Consider the following 20,884-nt stretch of genomic DNA (forward strand, 5'->3'; position numbering starts at 1 on the left):
AACCATAGAAAATAGAGGAGCCCCTAATATAATTTTTTCAGGTCTCCGTGAACCCCCAGCAACCTCTAGAGCAGTGGTTCTCAACCTTTCTAACGCCGCGACCCCTTAATACAGTTCCTCATGTTGTGGTGACCCCCAACCATAAAATTATTTTCGTTGCTACTTCATAACTGTAATTTTGCAGTAGGAGGAATAGTGCCACGTCATTGGTGTCAGTGGGAGGAATAGTGCCCCATCATTGGTATCAGTGGGAGGAATAGTGCCCCATCATTGGTGTCAGTGGGAGGAATAGTGCCCCGTCATTGGTGTCAGTGGGAGGAATAGTGCCTCGTCATTGGTATCAGTGGGAGGAATAGTGCCCCGTCATTGGTGTCAGTGGGAGGAATAGTGCCCCGTCATTGGTGTCAGTGGGAGGAATAGTGCCCCATCATCGGTGTCAGTGGGAGGAATAGTGCCCCATCATTGGTGTCAGTGGTAGGAATAGTGCCCCATCATTGGTATCAGTGGGAGGAATAGTGCCCCATCATTGGTGTCAGTGGGAGGAATAGTGCCCCATCATTGGTGTCAGTGGGAGGAATAGTGCCCCATCATTGGTATCAGTGGGAGGAATAGTGCCCCATCATTGGTATCAGTGGGAGGAATAGTGTCCCATCATTGGTATCAGTGGGAGGAATAGTGCCCCATCATTGGTGTCAGTGAGAGGAATAGTGCCCCATCATTGGTATCAGTGGGAGGAATAGTGCCCCATCATTGGTATCAGTGGGAGGAATAGTGCCTCATCATTGGTGTCAGTAGGAGGAATAGTGCCTCATCATTGGTGTCAGTGGAAGGAATAGTGCCCCATCATTGGTATCAATGGGAGGAATAGTGCCTCATCATTGGTGTCAGTAGGAGGAATAGTGCCTCATCATTGGTGTCAGTGGAAGGAATAGTGCCCCATCATTGGTATCAGTGGGAGGAATAGTGCCCCATCATTGGTGTCAGTGGGAGGAATAGTGCCCCATCATAGGTGTCAGTGGGGGGAATAGTGCCCCATCATTGGTATCAGTGGGGGGAGGAATAGTGCCCCATCATAGGTGTCAGTGGGGGAGGAATAGTGCCCCATCCTTGGTGTCAGTGGGGGGAGGAATAGTGCCCCATCCTTGGTGTCAGTGGGGGGAGGAATAGTGCCCCATCCTTGGTGTCAGTGGGGGGAGGAATAGTGCCCCATCCTTGGTGTCAGTGGGGGGAGGAATTGTGCCCCATCCTTGGTGTCAGTGGGGGGAGGAATTGTGCCCCATCCTTGGTGTCAGTGGGGGGAGGAATTGTGCCCCATCCTTGGTGTCAGTGGGGGGAGGAATTGTGCCCCATCGTTGGTGTCAGTGGGGGGAGGAATCGTGCCCCATCCTTGGTGTCAGTGGGGGAGGAATAGTGCCCCATCGTTGGTGTCAGTGGGAGGAATAGTGCCCCATCGTTGGTGTCAGTGGGAGGAATAGTGCCCCATCGTTGGTGTCAGTGGGAGGAATAGTGCCCCATCATTGGTGTCAGTGGGAGGAATAGTGCCCCATTATTGGTATTAGTGACACCAATGATGGGGCACTATTCCCACTGACACCAATGATACTTACCTTGCAGACCCCTGCTCCAGCCTGGGCTCGCTCGCTCCCTCCCTCTCCCATGGTACCGACACTTACCTGTCAGCTGTCTTCCTTCTCCGGCCGCTCTCCTCCTCTTCACTCGCTCAATCTTCGCGGTGCCGCTCGGCTCCTCCTCTCCAAGCTCCACCTCCTTGCCAGTGATTGGCCGCCTGTGTGCCTCTCCTGAGCTACAGTGCCGGCGGCCAATCACAGGCGAGGATTGATCTCAAGGTGTGTCCAGATGACAGGGGCGGCATGTCATCCCGCCCACACCTGGAGGCGGCGGCGGCGAGGAGCGGTGTCTCGGTTCCTAAGACCATCGGAAATATGTGTTTTCCGATGGTCTTAGGCGACCCCTGTGGAAGCGTCGTTTGACCCCCAAAGGGGTCGCGACCCCCAGGTTGAGAACCGCTGCTCTAGAGGAACCCTAGGATGATCAGTGCCCTGATGATCGGTGCCCAGCAGTGCCACCCACCAGTTCCGCCCACCTGTGCCACCCAGCAGTGCACCCACCTATGCCACCCAGCAGTGCCACACACACCTGTGCTCAGAAGTGCCACCCACCTGTGCCCAGCAGTGCCACCCACCTGTGCCCACCCACCTGTGCCCACCAATGCCACCCACCTGTGCCCATCAGTGCAGCCCAGTGGTTGTGCCAGTCAGTGCCTAGCAGTTGTGCCAGTCAATGCCTAGCAGTGCCGCCAGTCAGTGCCCAGCAGTGATGCCAGTCAGTGCCACCTATCAGTGCTGTCTATCAGTGCCACCTATTGGTGCTGCCTATCCGTGACACCTCATTAGTGCTGCCTATCAGTGCCGCCTATCGGTGACACCTCATTAGTGCCGCCTATCCGTGACACCTCATTAGTGCTGCCTATCAGTTCCCATCAGTGCTGCCTATCAGTGCCCATCGGTGCCGCCTATTAGTGCCCATCAGTGCTGCCTCATCAACGCACATCAGTGAAGGAGAAAAATTACCTGTTTGAAAAATTTTATAATAGAAACAAAGAAACTTTTTTTTTCAAATTTTTTGCATTTTTTTGTTTATAGTGCAAAGAGTAAAGCGCCCAGAGGCAATTAAATACAACCATAAGAAAGCTCTATTTGTGAGAAAAAACTGATAAAAATTTCATATGGGTACAATGTTGCATGACCGCGCAATTGTCATTCAAAGTGCAACAGCACTGAAAGCTGAAAATTGGCCTGGTAAAGAAGGGGGTATAAGTGCCCGGTAGGCAAGTGGTTAAGGCACATCAGTTATCTTCCTCTCAGCGGCTGGAACTAGCTACAACAAGAGTGAACATTTTTGACATCACAGCATCTTATTAAGGTGATTTCAGGCAAAACAAGTAAGATTTTTATACTCGTTTGTCTTGTGATTGAGAAAAAAGAAGAATCGGAGCATCTTGGAGATGAGCTTTAAGCAGACCATAGATGATGCAACCACAGATTGCAGGAAAGAAAATCACCTGATTCCCCCATCAATGTAGTCAGTGTTGATGGGGGAATCCCCCCTACAGAGCTATTATGTTCTCCCAGCAGGGGGCGCAGGGAGCTGTTCTGGCCAGGAGAGCACAGCGATCGTTTGCAGCTATAGTCGCTGGCAATAATCGCATGCAAAAATGCAGCAGGCTGGTTTTACTCAAGTCGATCCAATCGGCCTACCCATGAATGGTTAGAATCTCGGCCAGTGTCTTCTGAACTGTCTGAGATTCGAACCGTCTATGGCCAACTTTAGTGCTAAGATGCCATATAGAAAGGCAGTGCTCATGTGTGAAGGCCTGATATAGTTTGGGTGCACTTTCTATGTCAAACTTTTATCTGTTATGTCACTTTAAGTTGTCACAGAACATCGCTTGGTGTAATTCTACATAACTTGTTTTGTTACTAGCTGGACAAATGACGGCCAGTATCTTGCACTGGGGATGTTTAATGGTGTAGTGAGTATCAGGAACAAGAATGGAGAGGAGAAGGTGAAGATTGAACGTCCTGGAGGAGCTCTGTCCCCTGTCTGGTCCATATGCTGGAACCCATCCAAGTAAGTCTTCCTAATCCAAATAATCTGTACACTATGACTGTCTGACTCAGGCCTTCCACTGCTAGAAAACTGCAAGAGCCAACATGACTTCCTGCATTTGGCTGTCGGCTCTGCCCAAGTCCTGGTTGGGGCTCTTTGCATTGTCTATGTGCTTAGTAGTGATATTCCCGATATGAAAAGAAAAAGGCATCCAGGAAGTTCCCGGAAAAAAAACCTTCAGGAGTCAAAGAAACTCCCCCTTCATCAAGGCTGCAACAAACCATAATATAATGTACAGTAAATATATATTTTTAAATGATTTTTCCCCACTGTATAACTGAAATAAAAGTTCATGAAGCAGACTGTGTTCTTCTATTGTTGTGACTTAGATGACGTTCAGAGCACATTTTATGCCCAATTCATGCAAAACTCCACGTAATCCCAAGGGGTTCACATACCTTTTCTTGCAACTGTATGCAGTAGGTGTACGCGAGCGCACATAAGAGAAGGTCAGCCTCTATGCACCAAGGTTACCAAATAAAAACCTCAAAAAAGCAATATAATAAAAAAAGTGCAGCGCTAAAAATATTAAAATACAGTAAAAAGGTACAAGTGAGTAAATATCATAAATCACATGGAAATAAGATCATATAAAAGTTCATGAAGTGACTTTAAGTGCTCATAAGTATCCTGCGTTCTCCTTAACTCGGTGCTTGTGCAATCAGGTATGGAAGAAATGCACACTCACCGGAACGCATAATAAAATGAGCGTTTGAATAATAAATGCTGATGTCATCAAAAGGTCATCTAAAATAAGCAGGGTGGATAAAAATCAATGATTGTTTTAAAAAAATCAAAAAAATCTGATTTTTTTTATTTAAATCGGATTTTTTTAAATAAAATGCTTTTTGAGGAAAATCTATTACCATCCAAAGGTTATTCCATCATGAAATAACGATTTGTTTTTTTAATTATGTAGAATAAGGCTGTATATGTTTAATTTTTTTGGTAAATAAATTCCATGACTCCATTCACAATGTCGCTCTCCAGAGGTGTCTGTAAGATTATTGGGCAGTTTCTCTGCCTACAAGATATTATCACAGATGATCGGTTTACTTTTGCAGTTCTCAAAACTGAATTTGACTCAGCGGAGATCACAGGCCTCTTCTTCACAGCAAAAATGTTATAACATGAACAGAGCTAAGAAAAAGACCTTCATCCTAACTTCTACAAACCTATGAATACAGAATCAACCCCTTCACTGCCAAGGTGCAAGAAGTTCAGTGAATAGAATAGAAACAATATTTTTCTGATTGTTTGGAGTGGAATAGATCTGCACAAGAAGAAAGTGAAACTAACTGTGAGGAGGGAGGGGCCGACAGTGTGAGGAGGGAGGGGCCGACAGTGTGAGGAGGGAGGGGCCGACAGTGCGAGGAGGAAGGGGCCGACAGTGCGAGGAGGGAGGGGCCGACAGTGCGAGGAGGGAGGGGCCGACAGTGCGAGGAGGGAGGGGCCGACAGTGCGAGGAGGGAGGGGCCGACAGTGCGAGGAGGAAGGGGCCGACAGTGCGAGGAGGGAGGGGCCGACAGTGCGAGGAAGGAGGGGCCGACAGTGCGAGGAGGGAGGGGCCGACAGTGCGAGGAGGAAGGGGCCGACAGTGCGAGGGGGAAGGGGCCGACAGTGCGAGGGGGAAGGGGCCGACAGTGCGAGGGGGAAGGGGCCGACCGTGTGCGAGGAGGGAGGGGCCGACAGTGTGCGAGGAGGGAGGGGCCGACAGTGTGAGGAAGGAGGGGCCGACAGTGCGAGGGGGAAGGGGCCGACAGTGTGCGAGGAGGGAGGGGCCGACAGTGTACGAGGAGGGAGGGGCCGACAGTGTGCGAGGAGGGAGGGGCCGACAGTGTGAGGAGGGAGGGGCCAACAGTCTAAGTTTCTTAAAATATATATATTTTGTTTAGCCAAATTTAGTTACCAAACATGGATGTTTAAGCAAATACCATATGCTGGAATGTTATTGTTTCAGTTGAATAAATCTATTTAAATTGTTATTATTAAGGTAATGATTATTCTTCTCCTTCCTAAGTACAACAGAAAAGTTGTCCAAATATGAAGGATTAACCTATTAAACTGGGGATAAAAAAACTAATATGAGAAGTTGTTATTCTACAAATTTTCATCTACTTGTATATCAGTTATACCAGCAAGAATTAGTCTTTATGTAGAAAACGAGGATTTACATCCAGCCTTACTGACTAGTGATTTAAATCAAATCCACCCTGAAAATAAGTCAATAATAGGGTTGAATCCCTCTCAAGGTAGATGGGTCCTGGGACTTAAAGTGATGGTCAGGAAATACCAGAGTTCCCCTTAATGGATGGATGGGTGCAGCTCACAGGGTGTACAGGAGGCTCCCTCTCTGGAGACTGGATACTGGATGTCAATTTCTTTTGAGGAAGTCTAAGCAGTGACCAGTCTGTTCCCAAATTGTAAAGCACCAGGAGATGATGGCCTTCCGTTTTGTTGCACTTCTTAACAAAACATTTTCATCATGTCCTGACCATCACTTAAAGTCCCAGGACCCATCTACCTTGAGAGGGATTCAACCCTATTCCTGACTTATTTTAGATGACCTTTTGATGACATCAGGATTTATTATTCAAACGCTCATTTTATTATGCGTTCCGGTGAGTGCGCATTTCTTCCATACCTGATTGCACAAGCACCGAGTTTAGGAGAACGCAGGATACTTATGAGCACTTAAAGTCACTTCATGAACTTTTATATGATCTTATTTCCATATGATTTATGATATTTATTCACTTGTACCTTTTTACTGTATTTTAATATTTTTAGCGCTGCACTTTTTTGATTATATTGCTTTTTTGAGGTTTTTATTTGGTAACCTTGGTGCATAGAGGCTGACCTTCTCTTATGTGCGCTCGCGTACACCTACTGCATACAGTTGCAAGAAAAAGTATGTGATCCCCTTGGGATTACGTGGAGTTTTGCATGAATTGGGCATAAAATTTGCTCTGAACGTCATCTAAGTCACAACAATAGAAGAACACAGTCTGCTGAACATAATACTACACAAACATTTGATGTTGCCATGGTTTAATTGCACATAACATGGAAACATTCACAGTGCAGGGAGGAAAAACGTATGTGAGGCCCTAGCTTAATGACTTCTCCCAGAGCTAATTGGAGCCAGGAGGGAGCCAACCTTGACTCCAATCAGTGTGATGATATTGGATGTGTTGCTGACAGCTGTCCTGCCCTTAAAAAACACACACCTGTTTTGGGTTTACTGGTTTCAAGAAGCACTGTCTGATGTGAACCATGCCTTGCAGAAAAGAGCTCTCAGAAGACCTACGATCAAGAATTGTTGAGTTGCATGAAGCTGGAAAGGGTTACAAAAGTATCTCCAAAAGCCTTGATGTTCCTGTGTCCACGGTAAGATAGACTGTCTACAAATGGAGAAAGTTTAGCACTGTTGCTACTCTCCCTAGGCGTGGTCGTCCTGTAAAAATGACTGCAAGAGCACAGCGCAGAAAGCTGCATGAGGTAAAGAAGAATCCCAGAGTGTCAGCTAAAGACCTACAGAAATCTCTGGCACATGCTAACATTTTTGTTGACACATCTACAATAAGGAAAACATTAAACAAGAATGGAGTACATGGGAGGACACCACGGAGGAAGCCATTGCTGTCCAAAAAGAAGATTGCAGCACGTTTGAAGTTTGCAAAAGAGCACCTGGATGTTCCACAGCACTACTGGCAAAATATACTGTGGACAGATGAAACCAAGATTGAGTTGTTTGGGAAGAACACACAACACTATGTGTGGAGAAAAAAAGGCACAGCACACCAACATCAAAACCTCATCCCCACTGTGAAACATGGCGGAGGGAGCATCATGGTTTGGGGCTGCTTTGCTGCCTCAGGGCCTGGACGGATTGTTGTCATTGATGGGAAAATGAATTCCAGAGTTTATCAAGACATTTTGCAGGAAAACGTACGACCATCTGTCCGCCAACTGAAGCTCCGCAGAGGATGGGTGATGCAACAGGACAATGACCCAAAGCATACAAGTAATTCAACAAAACAATGGCTGCAACAGCACAGAATACGCCTTCTGGAGTGGCCCAGTCAGAGTCCTGACCTCAACCCCATTGAAATGCTGTGGCATGACCTTAAGAGAGCGATTCACACCAGACATCCCAAGAATATTGCTACACTGAAACAGTTTTGTGAAGAGGAGTGGTCCAAAATGACTCCAGATCGTTGTGCAGGTCTGATCTGCAACTACAGGAAATGTTTGGTTGAGGTTATTGCTGCCAAAGGAGGGTCAACCAGTTATTAAGTCCAAAGGTTCACATACTTTTTCCTCCCTGCACTGTGAATGCTTACATGTTATGTGCAATTAAACCATGGCAACATCTAATGTTTGTGTAGTATTATGTTCAGCTGACTGCGTTCTTCTATTGTTGTGACTTAGATGACGTTCAGAGCACATTTTATGCCCAATTCATGCAAAACTCCACGTAATCCCAAGGGGTTCACATACTTTTTCTTGCAACTGTAACTGAAATAATACACATGAAAACAAACCATTTAATATATATTAATTTAGACATTAATGCACAAATATCTAAAAACAAGGGACTCGCAGATTGAAAGAACTAATAAAAAATAAAAAACAACTACTGTATGTCATAAATGGTACAAGAGGATCTCTGTCCCCTGTCTGGTCCACATGCTGGAACCCAAATCAGTCTTCCTAATCAAAATGAACTGTGTACTATGACATTCTGACTCAGGCCTTTCATTGCCAGGGAACTGCAAGTGCCAATGTGACTTCCTCCATTTGGCTGTGGGCTCTGGTTATCCCCAATCCCTGGTTGGGCCTATGCTTTCTCTACAGGGTCTATTTGCTTAGTAGTGATATTCTAGATATGGACAGATGCTAGTTATGTAAATCACACACTGATGTCTGTTGTTATTGGTGAAATATCCTATCTGAAAAACTTGGGGGGGGATTTACTAAAACTGGAGAGTACAAAATCTGGTGCAGCTGTGCATGGTAGCCAATCGGCTTCCAGGTTTTCCAGGCTACTGGCTCCCCGTGGCTAATCGTTGCCGCTTGCATGTAATTGTTCATGCAGCGATCACCTGTGAGTTATCAGCCCTGGACTCAGTCTGCGGGCTATTTACTAATAGTGCATGGTGCAAAATCTAGTGCAGCTCTGCACAGAAATCTTCAGCTTCCAGGTCTTCTTATCAAAGCTTAATGCCCCGTACACACTGAAGAAAATCGGATGAACGTATTCATCCGACGAGCAATCGTGCAATTTTCTGACGGTGTGTACATCATTTTCGGCAGCCGATTCCAATCTTACGAACCAAAATTAACGATAGTGCAAATATCAAATTTTCTGTCGTTTTGGGAACAGAACGAACGATTTTCGTTTAAATGTGTACAGTTTTCGTACGAAAAGAATTGGATACGAAAGACCGCGCATAATCGGAAGCTGCTTACGACCCGGAAGAACCTGAAGAAAATAAACACCGCGGAATATTCGTAGCATTACAATCATTAATGTCATTAAACAGTCGGGAAACGGTATCCATGACTATTCCGAAAATTCGTCACGAAAGATCCGTCGCTGAGGGAAAACAAATACGGCACCGAAAGGCGTGGCTACAGGGTCACACGTACATGACGTCATTTCCACAGCTACGCTACGACGTTCGTACGCAATGCCTTTTGTATCGTACAATATTCTCATGCATAAATGCACATCGCTTTCGACCAGCAGCGTACAATCGATGATAACCGGACGATCGTTTGATTTTCTTATAGTGTGTACGGGGCATAACTGAACCAGCTGTAGTTAGAAGCTGATTGGTTACCATGCACAGCTGCTCCGGATTCTGAGTGCTCCAGTTTTAGTAAATCTCCTTGGTGAAACAGGAGTCTCGGTCCCAGGGGCGGACTGACCATTTGGAAACTCGGGCACTGCCCGAGGGCCCGGGGTCAGTAGGGGGCTCCATGAGATGCCCCTGGTGCCTTTTTCATAGGCTTTTTTGAGTTTGGGCAAGGACACAGGGGCCCCGTGATCCCCTATTGCCCGGGGGCCCCATGAGTTGTCAGTCCGCCCCTGCCTGGTACCTTTTCCATAGGCTTTTTTGAGTTTGGGCAAGGACACAGAGGCCCCATGATTCCCTATTGCCCGGGGGCCCCATGAGTTGTCAGTCCGCCCCTGCTCGGTCCTAACGTTTTTGTCATTTTGAAGAACTCCAGGAATTAACTCACTATTTAAAATGTGCTTTTTTACAATTCTAGAGTTCTGCGTTGTGCATTTTAGTTCATTACAGAGACTGTTGTTGAGGATTATTTTACTTGACCTGTTTATCAAATGGTAACTAAGTTGCTGAAATTCATTGTATGTTCTATGCCTCTTTTTATGTCAGGGATGAGCACAACGACATCCTGGCTGTGGCGGACTGGGGCCAGAAGCTTTCTTTTTATCAGCTCAGCGGAAAACAGGTACTGATTGAGTTATTCAGCCACTTTTAATGAAAAAAAAATAAAAATATAACTAAAAGTAAAACTTTTTTTTTTTTTTTAGTTTTGAATAGAGTGGAGATGGATTGGCACACCAGTCATTTTTTGTTTTTGCTGTTAAGGAGATTCACCCTCACTATTTTGTCCTGTTTACCATTATCATGTGAAAGTAAAAGAAAATCCTACATCTTAGGTTGTCCTCAGAAATGTAATAGAAAGGAAAACTTTTAATGGGGACACTAGTTATGGTGGTCTGGGGGTCCTCAAGGAATACATCCACCATCTCCTGCTGTCACGTACCTGATGGGAGACTGAATTGATGAGGTCGGCCTCACTTGTGTCACTAGCCCTGACCCCGCTGATGTTGGAACAGAGGGAGTCTAGGGACCTGGGGGACAAGAGCGCCAGTGGTTGTTGTTTGCAGCTCTTGCAGATGATGACCTTGGAAGGCTGATGATCCTCTGATTTGGACACCGTAATAATAGACAGAGCAGGTTCTGTAGATTGCCAGACGTGCAGCAGAGCAAGGTAGGTAGTGAGGACAAGAGACTGGAGCAGAGTCATGGGATAGCCAGGGTCATCAACAGTTGGGCAGCGCGGTACAGAATCAGAAGGAAAAGCCAAGGTCAGGAGCAGAGCCGAAGTCAGGAACCGGTATCAGGAGAGTAATCCAAGTCGGGTCAGGAACAAGCCGGGTGGGTAACAGAGGAATCGTACAGGAACAAGCAGGACGGGGGGGGAGCTGAAGACCAGTCAGCACTGAACCTGTTACGGGTCCGCCAGGTGGTGCTTCTGGCAGCCCACTGGACAGGAATACCCAGAGCGTGGAGTCTAAGTCCCAGTCTGCGTGTTCACCAGGGCCCCTGATGGTGGGGATGGACTTGAAGCAGACCAGGACCAGGTCACGACCTCCGAGCAATCCCACCCGTGGCAGAGGGAACCGCCGGGGATGGATACAGGAGGAGAGCGAGATGTGAGGAGGCCGGCAGGCCCAGGCAGGATGGATGGATGGATCGTGGTCAAACTAGCCAGTTGTCACCGTGGGGCAGCGAGGTACAGAATCGGCAGGCAAAGAGTAGTCAGGTCACACGCAGGGTCAGTATAGGAAATGTCAGTCCGCAGAGGGGTTAAACACGCCGGGGGTCAGGACAGGAGAAGGCAACGTAGTCAGAACAATCCGGGTCAAAAAGCAGGAGAAGGCAGCGTAGTCAGGGCAATCCAGGTCAAATAACAATACTCACAGGGATACAGGAACTCAGGTAACAGGATAGACCTTGCGGCGATTTGTGACAGCGCAGGATATCTTTAAATACCGCGCCCTGCACTGTCATTGGCCGCCCAGCGGCGCCTACTGCGCATGCGCGAGTCTCCCTCAGCCGCGGCCGGCTGGGACCTAGTGCCCGTATCCCGGCGCGAGCCGCCGAGACTGCGCATGCGCTGGACGAGACGCCGCGGCGGACCCTGACAGAACCTGAGCAGAGGCACTCCTTAAATGGGCCGTCTGGCGCCAATCTGCGCATGCGCACAACCGGCAATTCCTCTGCGGGAATTCCTATACGTGTTCTCGATCGCGATTCTTCTTGCCGGAAATCCCTTACACCTGCACTCAGGGGCTCGGATCAGAGGAACAATGTTAATGATGATATAGTATGTTCATCCAATACTGATCAAGGGTTGTGCAGCTCTGTCATAAAGCTGGGGAAACTTGGTATAAATTGTAATGGAGAACAAAAGAGAGAGCGCACCAAGCTTGCGCATTACCTCAGTAAACAGTAGATGAATTTATTAATAAAATATACTCCACAAGAGTAGCAGTACAATAGGCATATAATAACCATAGCCAACACAGGGTTACAGGTCGCGTACAAGTTCCGTCCGAAGGGGAGATAAACGCTTGTTCAAACGAACGCGTTTCGAAGGGTGGTCCCTTCTTCATCAGAGCTGGATACATAGATAAAAATCATCAATTCTGGTTCAGTCCAGGGGCGGACTGACCATTTGGAACCTCGGCACTGCCCGAGGGCCCGGGGTCAGTAGTGGCCCCATGAGATGCCCCTGGTACCTTTTTTTTCATAGGCTTTTTTGAGTTTGGGCAAGGACACAGGGGCCCCATGATCCCCTATTGCCCGGGGGCCCCATGAGTTGTCAGTCCGCCCCTGGTTCAGTCCCATGGCTGGGAGGCATTCAGCCACTAAGTGTCATTGTTTTAGCCTGTTAAACAGCAAGTTCCCCAAGGAATTCCCTTATTTTGCAGGGATTTCCTCTCACTTCCTGTTTGGCTATTGGACAGGAACTGAAGGGAAATCTCCCCAAGAAGACACAAATTTCGGAAAAAAAAAAAAAAAATCTGACGGGTTATAATCCTGGTTTGACAAAAGAGCCCATCATCACACTTTGACGTCAATACGTCCCGATGTCACTTCTAATTCCGGTCCTAGCGCTGGCTTGCGTTCCAGTGTGGCTATATTTGCTGCTGGAGGAAGACACAGCCTGTCATATGGACTTAATCTGCATTCTGAGTCCAGCTTTATTCCACCTATCCTGCAAAGCTGTTTTAAGGGTACATCTTATCCATCCATCCACCTGCTGTCCACCGAGGCTCACCAGTGAATGCCTGATGATATGCCCATTTACTCTCATCCTTGTCAGTGCATTTTAACCCTTTTACTTTTTTTTAAATTAAATTTATACACTTGGATGGTGGCGCCTTCTGTTTTTTTTATTGTTATAATTTTCCCTTGCTCTATCCAAAATGGGGAAAAAAAGTTTTTTGTTTATAGTTCCACTTTAATGCAAGAATATATGATCTGGGAAGCAGATACAGTTGCAAGAAAAAGTATGTGAACCCCTTGGGATTACGTGGAGTTTTGCATGAATTGGGCATAAAATGTGCTCTGAACGTCATCTAAGTCACAACAATAGAAGAACACAGTCTGCTGAACATAATACTACACAAACATTAGATGTTGCCATGATTTAATTGCACATAACATGTAAACATTCACAGTGCAGGGAGGAAAAAGTATGTGAACCTTTGGACTTAATAACTGGTTGACCCTCCTTTGGCAGCAATAACCTCAACCAAACGTTTCCTGTAGTTGCAGATCAGACCTGCACAACGATCTGGAGTCATTTTGGACCACTACTCTTCACAAAACTGTTTCAGTGTAGCAATATTCTTGGGATGTCTGGTGTGAATCGCTCTCTTAAGGTCATGCCACAGCATTTCAATGGGGTTGAGGTCAGGACTCTGACTGGGCCACTCCAGAAGGCGTATTCTGTGCTGTTGCAGCCATTGTTTTGTTGAATTACTTGTATGCTTTGGGTCATTGTCCTGTTGCATCACCCATCCTCTGCGGAGCTTCAGTTGGCGGACAGATGGTCGTACGTTTTCCTGCAAAATGTCTTGATAAACTCTGGAATTCATTTTCCCATCAATGACAACAATCCGTCCAGGCCCTGAGGCAGCAAAGCAGCCCCAAACCATGATGCTCCCTCCGCCAAGTTTCACAGTGGGGATGAGGTTTTGATGTTGGGGTGCTGTGCCTTTTTTTCTCCACACATAGTGTTGTGTGTTCTTCCCAAACAACTCAATCTTGGTTTCATCTGTCCACAGTATATTCTGCCAGTAGTGCTGTGGAACATCCAGGTGCTCTTTTGCAAACTTCAAACGTGCTGCAATCTTCTTTTTGGACAGCAATGGCTTCCTCCGTGGTGTCCTCCCATGTACTCCATTCTTGTTTCATGTTTTCCTCATTGTAGATGTGTCAACAGAAATGTTAGCATGTGCCAGAGATTTCTGTAGGTCTTTAGCTGACACTCTGGGATTCTTCTTTACCTCATGCAGCATTCTGCGCTGTGCTCTTGCAGTCATTTTTACAGGACGACCACGCCTAGGGAGAGTATCAACAGTGCTAAACTTTCTCCATTTGTAGACAGTCTGTCTTACCGTGGACACATGAACATCAAGGCTCAAGGAGATACTTTTGTAACCCTTTCCAGCTTAATGCAAGTCAACAATTCTTGATCGTAGGTCTTCTGAGAGCTCTTTTCTGCGAGGCATGGTTCACACCAGACAGTGCTTCTTGAAACCAGTAAACCCAAAACAGGTGTGTGTTTTTTAAGGGCAGGACAGGTGTCAGCAACACATCCAATATCATCACACTGATTGGAGTCAAGGTTGGCTCACTCCTGGCTCCAATTAGCTCTGGGAGAAGTCATTAAGCTAGGGCCTCACATACCCTGCACTGTGAATGTTTCCATGTTATGTGCAATGAAACCATGGCAACATCTAATGTTTGTGTAGTATTCTGTTCAGCAGACTGTGTTCTTCTATTGTTGTGACTTAGATGACGTTCAGAGCACATTTTATGCCCAATTCATGCAAAACTCCACGTAATCCCAAGGGGTTCACATACTTTTTCTTGCAACTGTAATTTCCAGAAAACATCTGTGTTTGGTTTTGGCTATGAAGCCTAAAATAAAGAAAGTGTTGTAGAATAACAAGGAATGAATGATTGCTTGCAGTGTGTGTGTGTGTACTGGTGCAGATACAGGGAATGCCAATGTAAAATGTGCTTGTTTGTGTATATACCTGAAAATAAAAGGGCTGCTGCTGTGCTTGGGGAAAAAAATGAATTAACATATATATGAAAGAATTAACTATAAGATACCTATATAGCAGCAGTCCTAAATGTGAATTTCTAAACACAAAATCTTATATATTTCAAAAACGGACCGCGCTAAGGTCACAAATTAACAAAATAAACTGTGCAATCTTTAAAGTGATAACACTGAGCAAAATACAAATAAAATATTAATATTTACTCTGAACATTTGAATAATTGGTGCAACGGTGCTGTATCTTTAACGGTGATACTCCATACTAACATGACAAGAGCTTCACTGTGTTCACACTGGTGCCCCACATAGATGTAAGCTCACCGTCATTTCATGACCACCTATCTCTAGGTAGGTCACACTCGCTTTTTCGGACTATCCCAGTTTGCAGTCCGGTCCTGAGGGTGAAGGAATATCGGCCATCAGGACCAGATTGCAAACTTGGATAGTCCCAAAAATTGAGTGTGACTTACCTAGAGATAGGTGGTCATGAAATGACGGTGAGCTTACATCTATGTGGGGCACCAGTGTGAACACAGTGAAGCTCTTGTCATGTCAGTATGGAGTACCACCGTTAAAGATACAGCACCGTTGCACCAATTATTCAAATGTTGGGACTGAATATTAATATTTTATTTGTATTTTGCTCAGTGTTATCACTTTAAAGATTGCACATTTTTATTTTGTCAATTTGTGACCTCAGCGCGGTCCGTTTTTTGAAATATATAAGATTGTGTATATACTTCTTTCCTTATTGCAGGTTGGAAAGGACAGGGCTCTGGGGTTCGATCCCTGCTGTGTCAGCTACTTTTCCAAAGGAGAATATATCATTCTGAGCGGATCTGACAAGCAGGTGTCTCTGTTTACCAAAGACGGGGTACGCCTTGGCACTATCGGGGAGCAGAATTCCTGGGTGTGGACCTGCAGAGTCAAACCTGATTCCAATTATGTGGTAAGGATGACACAAGGCGTGAACAAGACCTTCATTAAATTCTCTCTTCTGTGTATCTTCAGAAATCAATATTTAGTTTCTACTAATGTACCGTAGTTCTTTTCGATTCTTACAAGGATGAATGAAATTGTAACCTGTAAATTTGTGTTGTCCTCCAGGTGATTGGCTGCCAGGATGGGACCCTTGCCTTCTATCAGCTCATCTTCAGCACAGTGCATGGTCTGTATAAGGACCGGTATGCCTTCAGGGACTGTATGACTGACGTCATAGTGCAGCACCTCATCACCGAGCAGAAAGGTGAGCAGCACACAGCCAGTATGGGTTGTATAGCTACATCTGCTGAGGAATGTAGCCTAAAGGTTTTGACAAGCTGGCATAAAGGAATGTTCGGAAGCATTAAAGCAGTTGTGGTCTATACAACGAATAAACGGGAAAAAACAAATGTACAGTCCATATATGGGGCCATGCCATACCTATCCCATCTAGGTGCAGGTATTCGCAGATTGCAACCATCGATCCCCTATTTTATTATATTTGCTATGACAGCCTCTATAATATCATTTTCTTCAAAGGCAGAGTGTTGTTAACGTCTGCCATCCACTCCTCCTCCTCCAATGTAGGAGAGAGCGCCTGCATCCAATGGCGGGCTACCAATTTCCTGGCACTACACGGTTTCATGTAAAAAAGTAGTCAAATGCCTATCAGCTTCTGAATCGGATAATTCCCAATAAGCATGGTTTTAGATCCAAGGGTATAGGACAGGGGTCTGCAACCTTTAAGACATAAAGAGCCACTTGGACCCGTTTCCGAGAGGGAAAAAAAGACTGGGAGCCGCAAAACCATTGCAACATTTAAAACAAATCCGACACTGCATATATTGCAAAAAGCGCTCTGGTCATGAAGGGGGTTTAAGGGCCCAGTAAGCAAAGGGTTAATCAGGGCCACAGTGTATCGTCATAATCACAATCATAGCCTTAGGCCAGTGGTGGGCAACCTTTTTTTTCAACTGAGCCAAATCTCGCCAAAACCACGATTGAAATTTATTTTGAGAGCCACATTTTTAAAACTAAAAATACATCCCCCATATAGTAATTCATCCCCCATATAGTAATTCATTCCCCATATAGTAATTCATCCCCCATATAGTAATTCATCCCCCATATAGTAATTCATTCCCCATATAGTAATTCATCCCCCATATAGTAATTCATCCCCCATATAGTAATTCATCCCCCACATAGTAATTCATCCCCCACATAGTAATTCATCCCCCATATAGTAATTCATCCCCCATAGTAATTCATCCCCCATAGTAATTCATCCCCCATATAGTAATTCATCCCCCATATAGTAATTCACCCCCCATATAGTAATTCATCCCCCACATAGTAATTCATCCCCCATATAGTAATTCATCCCCCATATTAATTCATCCCCCATATAGTAATTCATCCCCCATATTAATTCACCCCCCATATTAAGTCCCCAAGTCCCCCCTGTGTCAATTCACTTACCTTTGCTCCGCGCGTTCCTCTCGCCGTGTCCCGCGCCGTTCCGGTGTAGCATGAAAATCTGTCTCCTATGAGGATCTGTCCCCCTCGATGTATCTGCGCATGTGCCAGTTTCAGGCATTAGCAGCCGATCGGCGATCTCCGGCACATGCGCAGATACGTCGAGGGGGGACAGATCCTCATAGGAGACAGATTTTCATGCTACACCGGTCTTCAGGGCGGACTGTGAGAGGAGCCTAGCTCCGCGGGCCGGATTAAAAGGTCCGCCGGGCCATAGTTTGCCCATTGCTGCCCTATTGCCTGTCACCTGGTGGGCAGTGTGCTCCGGAGCCGCAGCCAAGGTGAAAAAGAGCTGCATGCGGCTCTGGAGCCGTGGGTTGCCAACACCCGGTATAGGAGAACCCATGCGGTCATGTAAAAACTGTATTACCTGGGTACAAAATCCTTTTATCCGTGGACATTGCCATATCAAGTGGGAAACGTTCCCGGGAATACATGACATTTAGGACAATAATAACTGAGCTTGTAATATTTCCTCCCCCCGATCCCCCACTCACGACTTTACCATTAAGATCAACAGCACAACCATTGGTCCTTCCCCTCATGCCGGGTGCTCGGTGTAATCATAGACTCTGACCTTTCCTTTGGGCCCCACATCCACTCACTGGCTAAATCCTGCCGCCTCAACCTCCGGAACATTTCCAAAATCTTCCCTTTCCTGACCAATGACACCACAAAACAACTCATCCACGCCTTGGTTATATCCCGCCTCGATTACGGCAACTCCCTTCTCACTGGTCTACCGTTACACAGGCTATCCCCCCTTCAGTCTATTATGAATGCTGTTGCTAGACTCGTACACCTTACCAACCGATCAGCGACTGCCGCTAGACTCGTACACCTTACCAACCGATCAGCGACTGCCGCTAGACTCGTACGCCTTACCAACCGATCAACGACTGCCGCCAGACTCGTACACCTTACCAACCGATCAGCAACTGCTGCCGGACTCGTACACCTTACCAACCGATCAGCAACTGCTGCTAGACTCGTACGCCTTACCAACCGATCAGCGACTGCTGCCGGACTCGTACACCTTACCAACCGATCAGCGACTGCTGCCGGACTCGTACACCTTACCAACCGATCAGCGACTGCTGCCGGACTCGTACACCTTACCAACCGATCAGCGACTGCTGCTAGACTCGTACACCTTACCAACCGATCAGCGACTGCTGCCGGACTCGTACACCTTACCAACCGATCAGCGACTGCTGCCGGACTCGTACACCTTACCAACCGATCAGCGACTGCTGCCGGACTCGTACACCTTACCAACCGATCAGCGACTGCTGCCGGACTCGTACACCTTACCAACCGATCAGCGACTGCTGCCGGACTCGTACACCTTACCAACCGATCAGCGACTGCTGCCGGACTCGTACACCTTACCAACCGATCAGCGACTGCTGCTAGACTCGTACACCTTACCAACCGATCAGCGACTGCTGCTGGACTCGTACACCTTACCAACCGATCAGCGACTGCTGCCGGACTCGTACACCTTACCAACCGATCAGCGACTGCTGCTGGACTCGTACACCTTACCGACCGATCAGTGACTGCTGCTAGACTCGTACACCTTACCAACCGATCAGCGACTGCTGCTAGACTCGTACACCTTACCAACCGATCAGCGACTGCTGCTGGACTCGTACACCTTACCAACCGATCAGCGACTGCTACCCCTCTCTGCCAATCCCTTCACTGGCTTCCACTAACCCAATGTATAAAATTCAAGATACCACAGCTTACAAAGCCATCCACAACACTGCCCCTAGCTACATCACCAACCTCATCCACAGATATCGCCCACTCCGCTCCTCCCATGATATCATCCTCTCTAGCTCCCTCATCAACTCCCACGCTCGCCTCCAGGACTTCTCCAGAGCTTCTCCCATCCTCTGGAACTCCCTACCACAGCATGTCCAGTCAGCCCCCACGCTGTCTGCCTTTAGGCGATCTTTGAAAACTCACTTCTTCAGGAAAGCCTACCCCACCTCCACCTAAGAGCTGTACTTGAATCACCTCCGCCAGATCATTCCCCGCAGCTATCACCTTTTGTATCACCTCCCCCTTCCTTTAGATTGTAAGCTCCACGAGCCAGGCCCTCCTATTCCTTCTGTACTGAAATGTATTGTAATTGTACCGCCCCCCGTTATATTGTAAAGCGCTGCGCAAACTGTTGGCGCTAAATAAATCCTGTATAATAATAATAAGAAGAAGAATCCCTGTCAGTTCTCATGTGCAAATTGAGTTGTTGTAAGGTATGCCCTATGCACAATGTAGAGTTGAGTAAGACGGTCCGGCATCTTAGCTGAAAGCTTTTTGCAGTTGTCTAGGACTTCCTCCCATTCCTCATCATCAATAGCCCCAATATCTGTTACCCATCGGAATTTGAGAGAGTAGGCAAGATCAGAGGAGACTGGGGTGAGGAGACGTTCATACAGAGAAGAGATCAGTTTGCAGGGTTCTTCCCCATGTTTACTGTTTATTTTAAGGCACATAGCATTGTCACATGGGGTGAGGAGAGAATCCCCAGCCATGTCACGAACTTATGCCTCAGCTAAGAAGTCAGAATTGGAGCTTACACCCCAGACAGGAAGTCAAATGTGGAGCTTACACCCCAGACAGGAAGTCAAACTTGGAGCCTACACCTCAGACAGGAAGACAAACATGGAGTTTACACCCCAGACAGGAAGTCAAACGTGGAGCTTACACCCCAGACAGGTAGTCAAACGTGGAGCTTACACCCCAGACAGGTAGTCAAACGTGGAGCTTACACCCCAGACAGGTAGTCAAACGTGGAGCTTACACCCCAGACAGGTAGTCAAACGTGGAGCTTACACCCCAGACAGGTAGTCAAACGTGGAGCTTACACCCCAGACAGGTAGTCAAACGTGGAGCTTACACCCCAGACAGGTAGTCAAACGTGGAGCTTACACCCCAGACAGGTAGTCAAACGTGGAGCTTACACCCCAGACAGGTAGTCAAACGTGGAGCTTACACCCCAGACAGGTAGTCAAATGTGGAGCTTGCACCCCAGACAGGAAGTCAAATGTGGAGCTTGCACCCCAGACAGGAAGTCAAACGTGGAGCTTACACCCCAGACAGGAAGTCAAACGTGGAGCTTGCACCCCAGACAGGAAGTCAAACGTGGAGCTTGCACCCCAGACAGGAAGTCAAACGTGGAGCTTACACCCCAGACAGGAAGTCAAATGTGGAGCTTACACCCCAGACAGGAAGTCAAATGTGGAGCTTACACCCCAGACAGGAAGTCAAATGTGGAGCTTGCACCCCAGACAGGAAGTCATACTTGGAGCTTACACCCCAGACAGGAAGTCATACTTGGAGCTTACACCCCAGACAGGAGGTCATACTTGGAGCTTACACCCCAGACAGGAGGTCATACTTGGAGCTTACACCCCAGACAGGAAGTCATACTTGGAGCTTACACCCCAGACAGGAAGTCATACTTGGAGCTTACACCCCAGACAGGAAGTCCTACTTGGAGCTTACACCCCAGACAGGAAGTCAAACGTGGAGC

General features: G+C 47.0%; 1 protein-coding gene across 1 annotated transcript in view; it reads left to right on the forward strand.

The window, feature by feature from the left end:
- IFT122 (intraflagellar transport 122) overlaps nucleotides 1-20,884 on the forward strand; it is a 135,756-nt gene that overhangs the window by 11,688 nt on the left and 103,184 nt on the right. The window contains exons 7-10 of the mRNA XM_089663342.1: nucleotides 3,505-3,651; nucleotides 10,101-10,176; nucleotides 15,575-15,766; nucleotides 15,925-16,063. Of these exons, the coding sequence (XP_089519468.1) occupies nucleotides 3,505-3,651; nucleotides 10,101-10,176; nucleotides 15,575-15,766; nucleotides 15,925-16,063 (554 nt within the window). The remainder of the gene's footprint in view (nucleotides 1-3,504; nucleotides 3,652-10,100; nucleotides 10,177-15,574; nucleotides 15,767-15,924; nucleotides 16,064-20,884) is intronic.

The sequence above is a fragment of the Staurois parvus genome, unplaced genomic scaffold, assembly GCF_062004578.1.
Source record: "Staurois parvus isolate SC_StPar_1 unplaced genomic scaffold, SC_StPar_1.0 ptg001670l, whole genome shotgun sequence".
In the NCBI taxonomy this organism is placed as follows: domain Eukaryota; kingdom Metazoa; phylum Chordata; class Amphibia; order Anura; family Ranidae; genus Staurois; species Staurois parvus.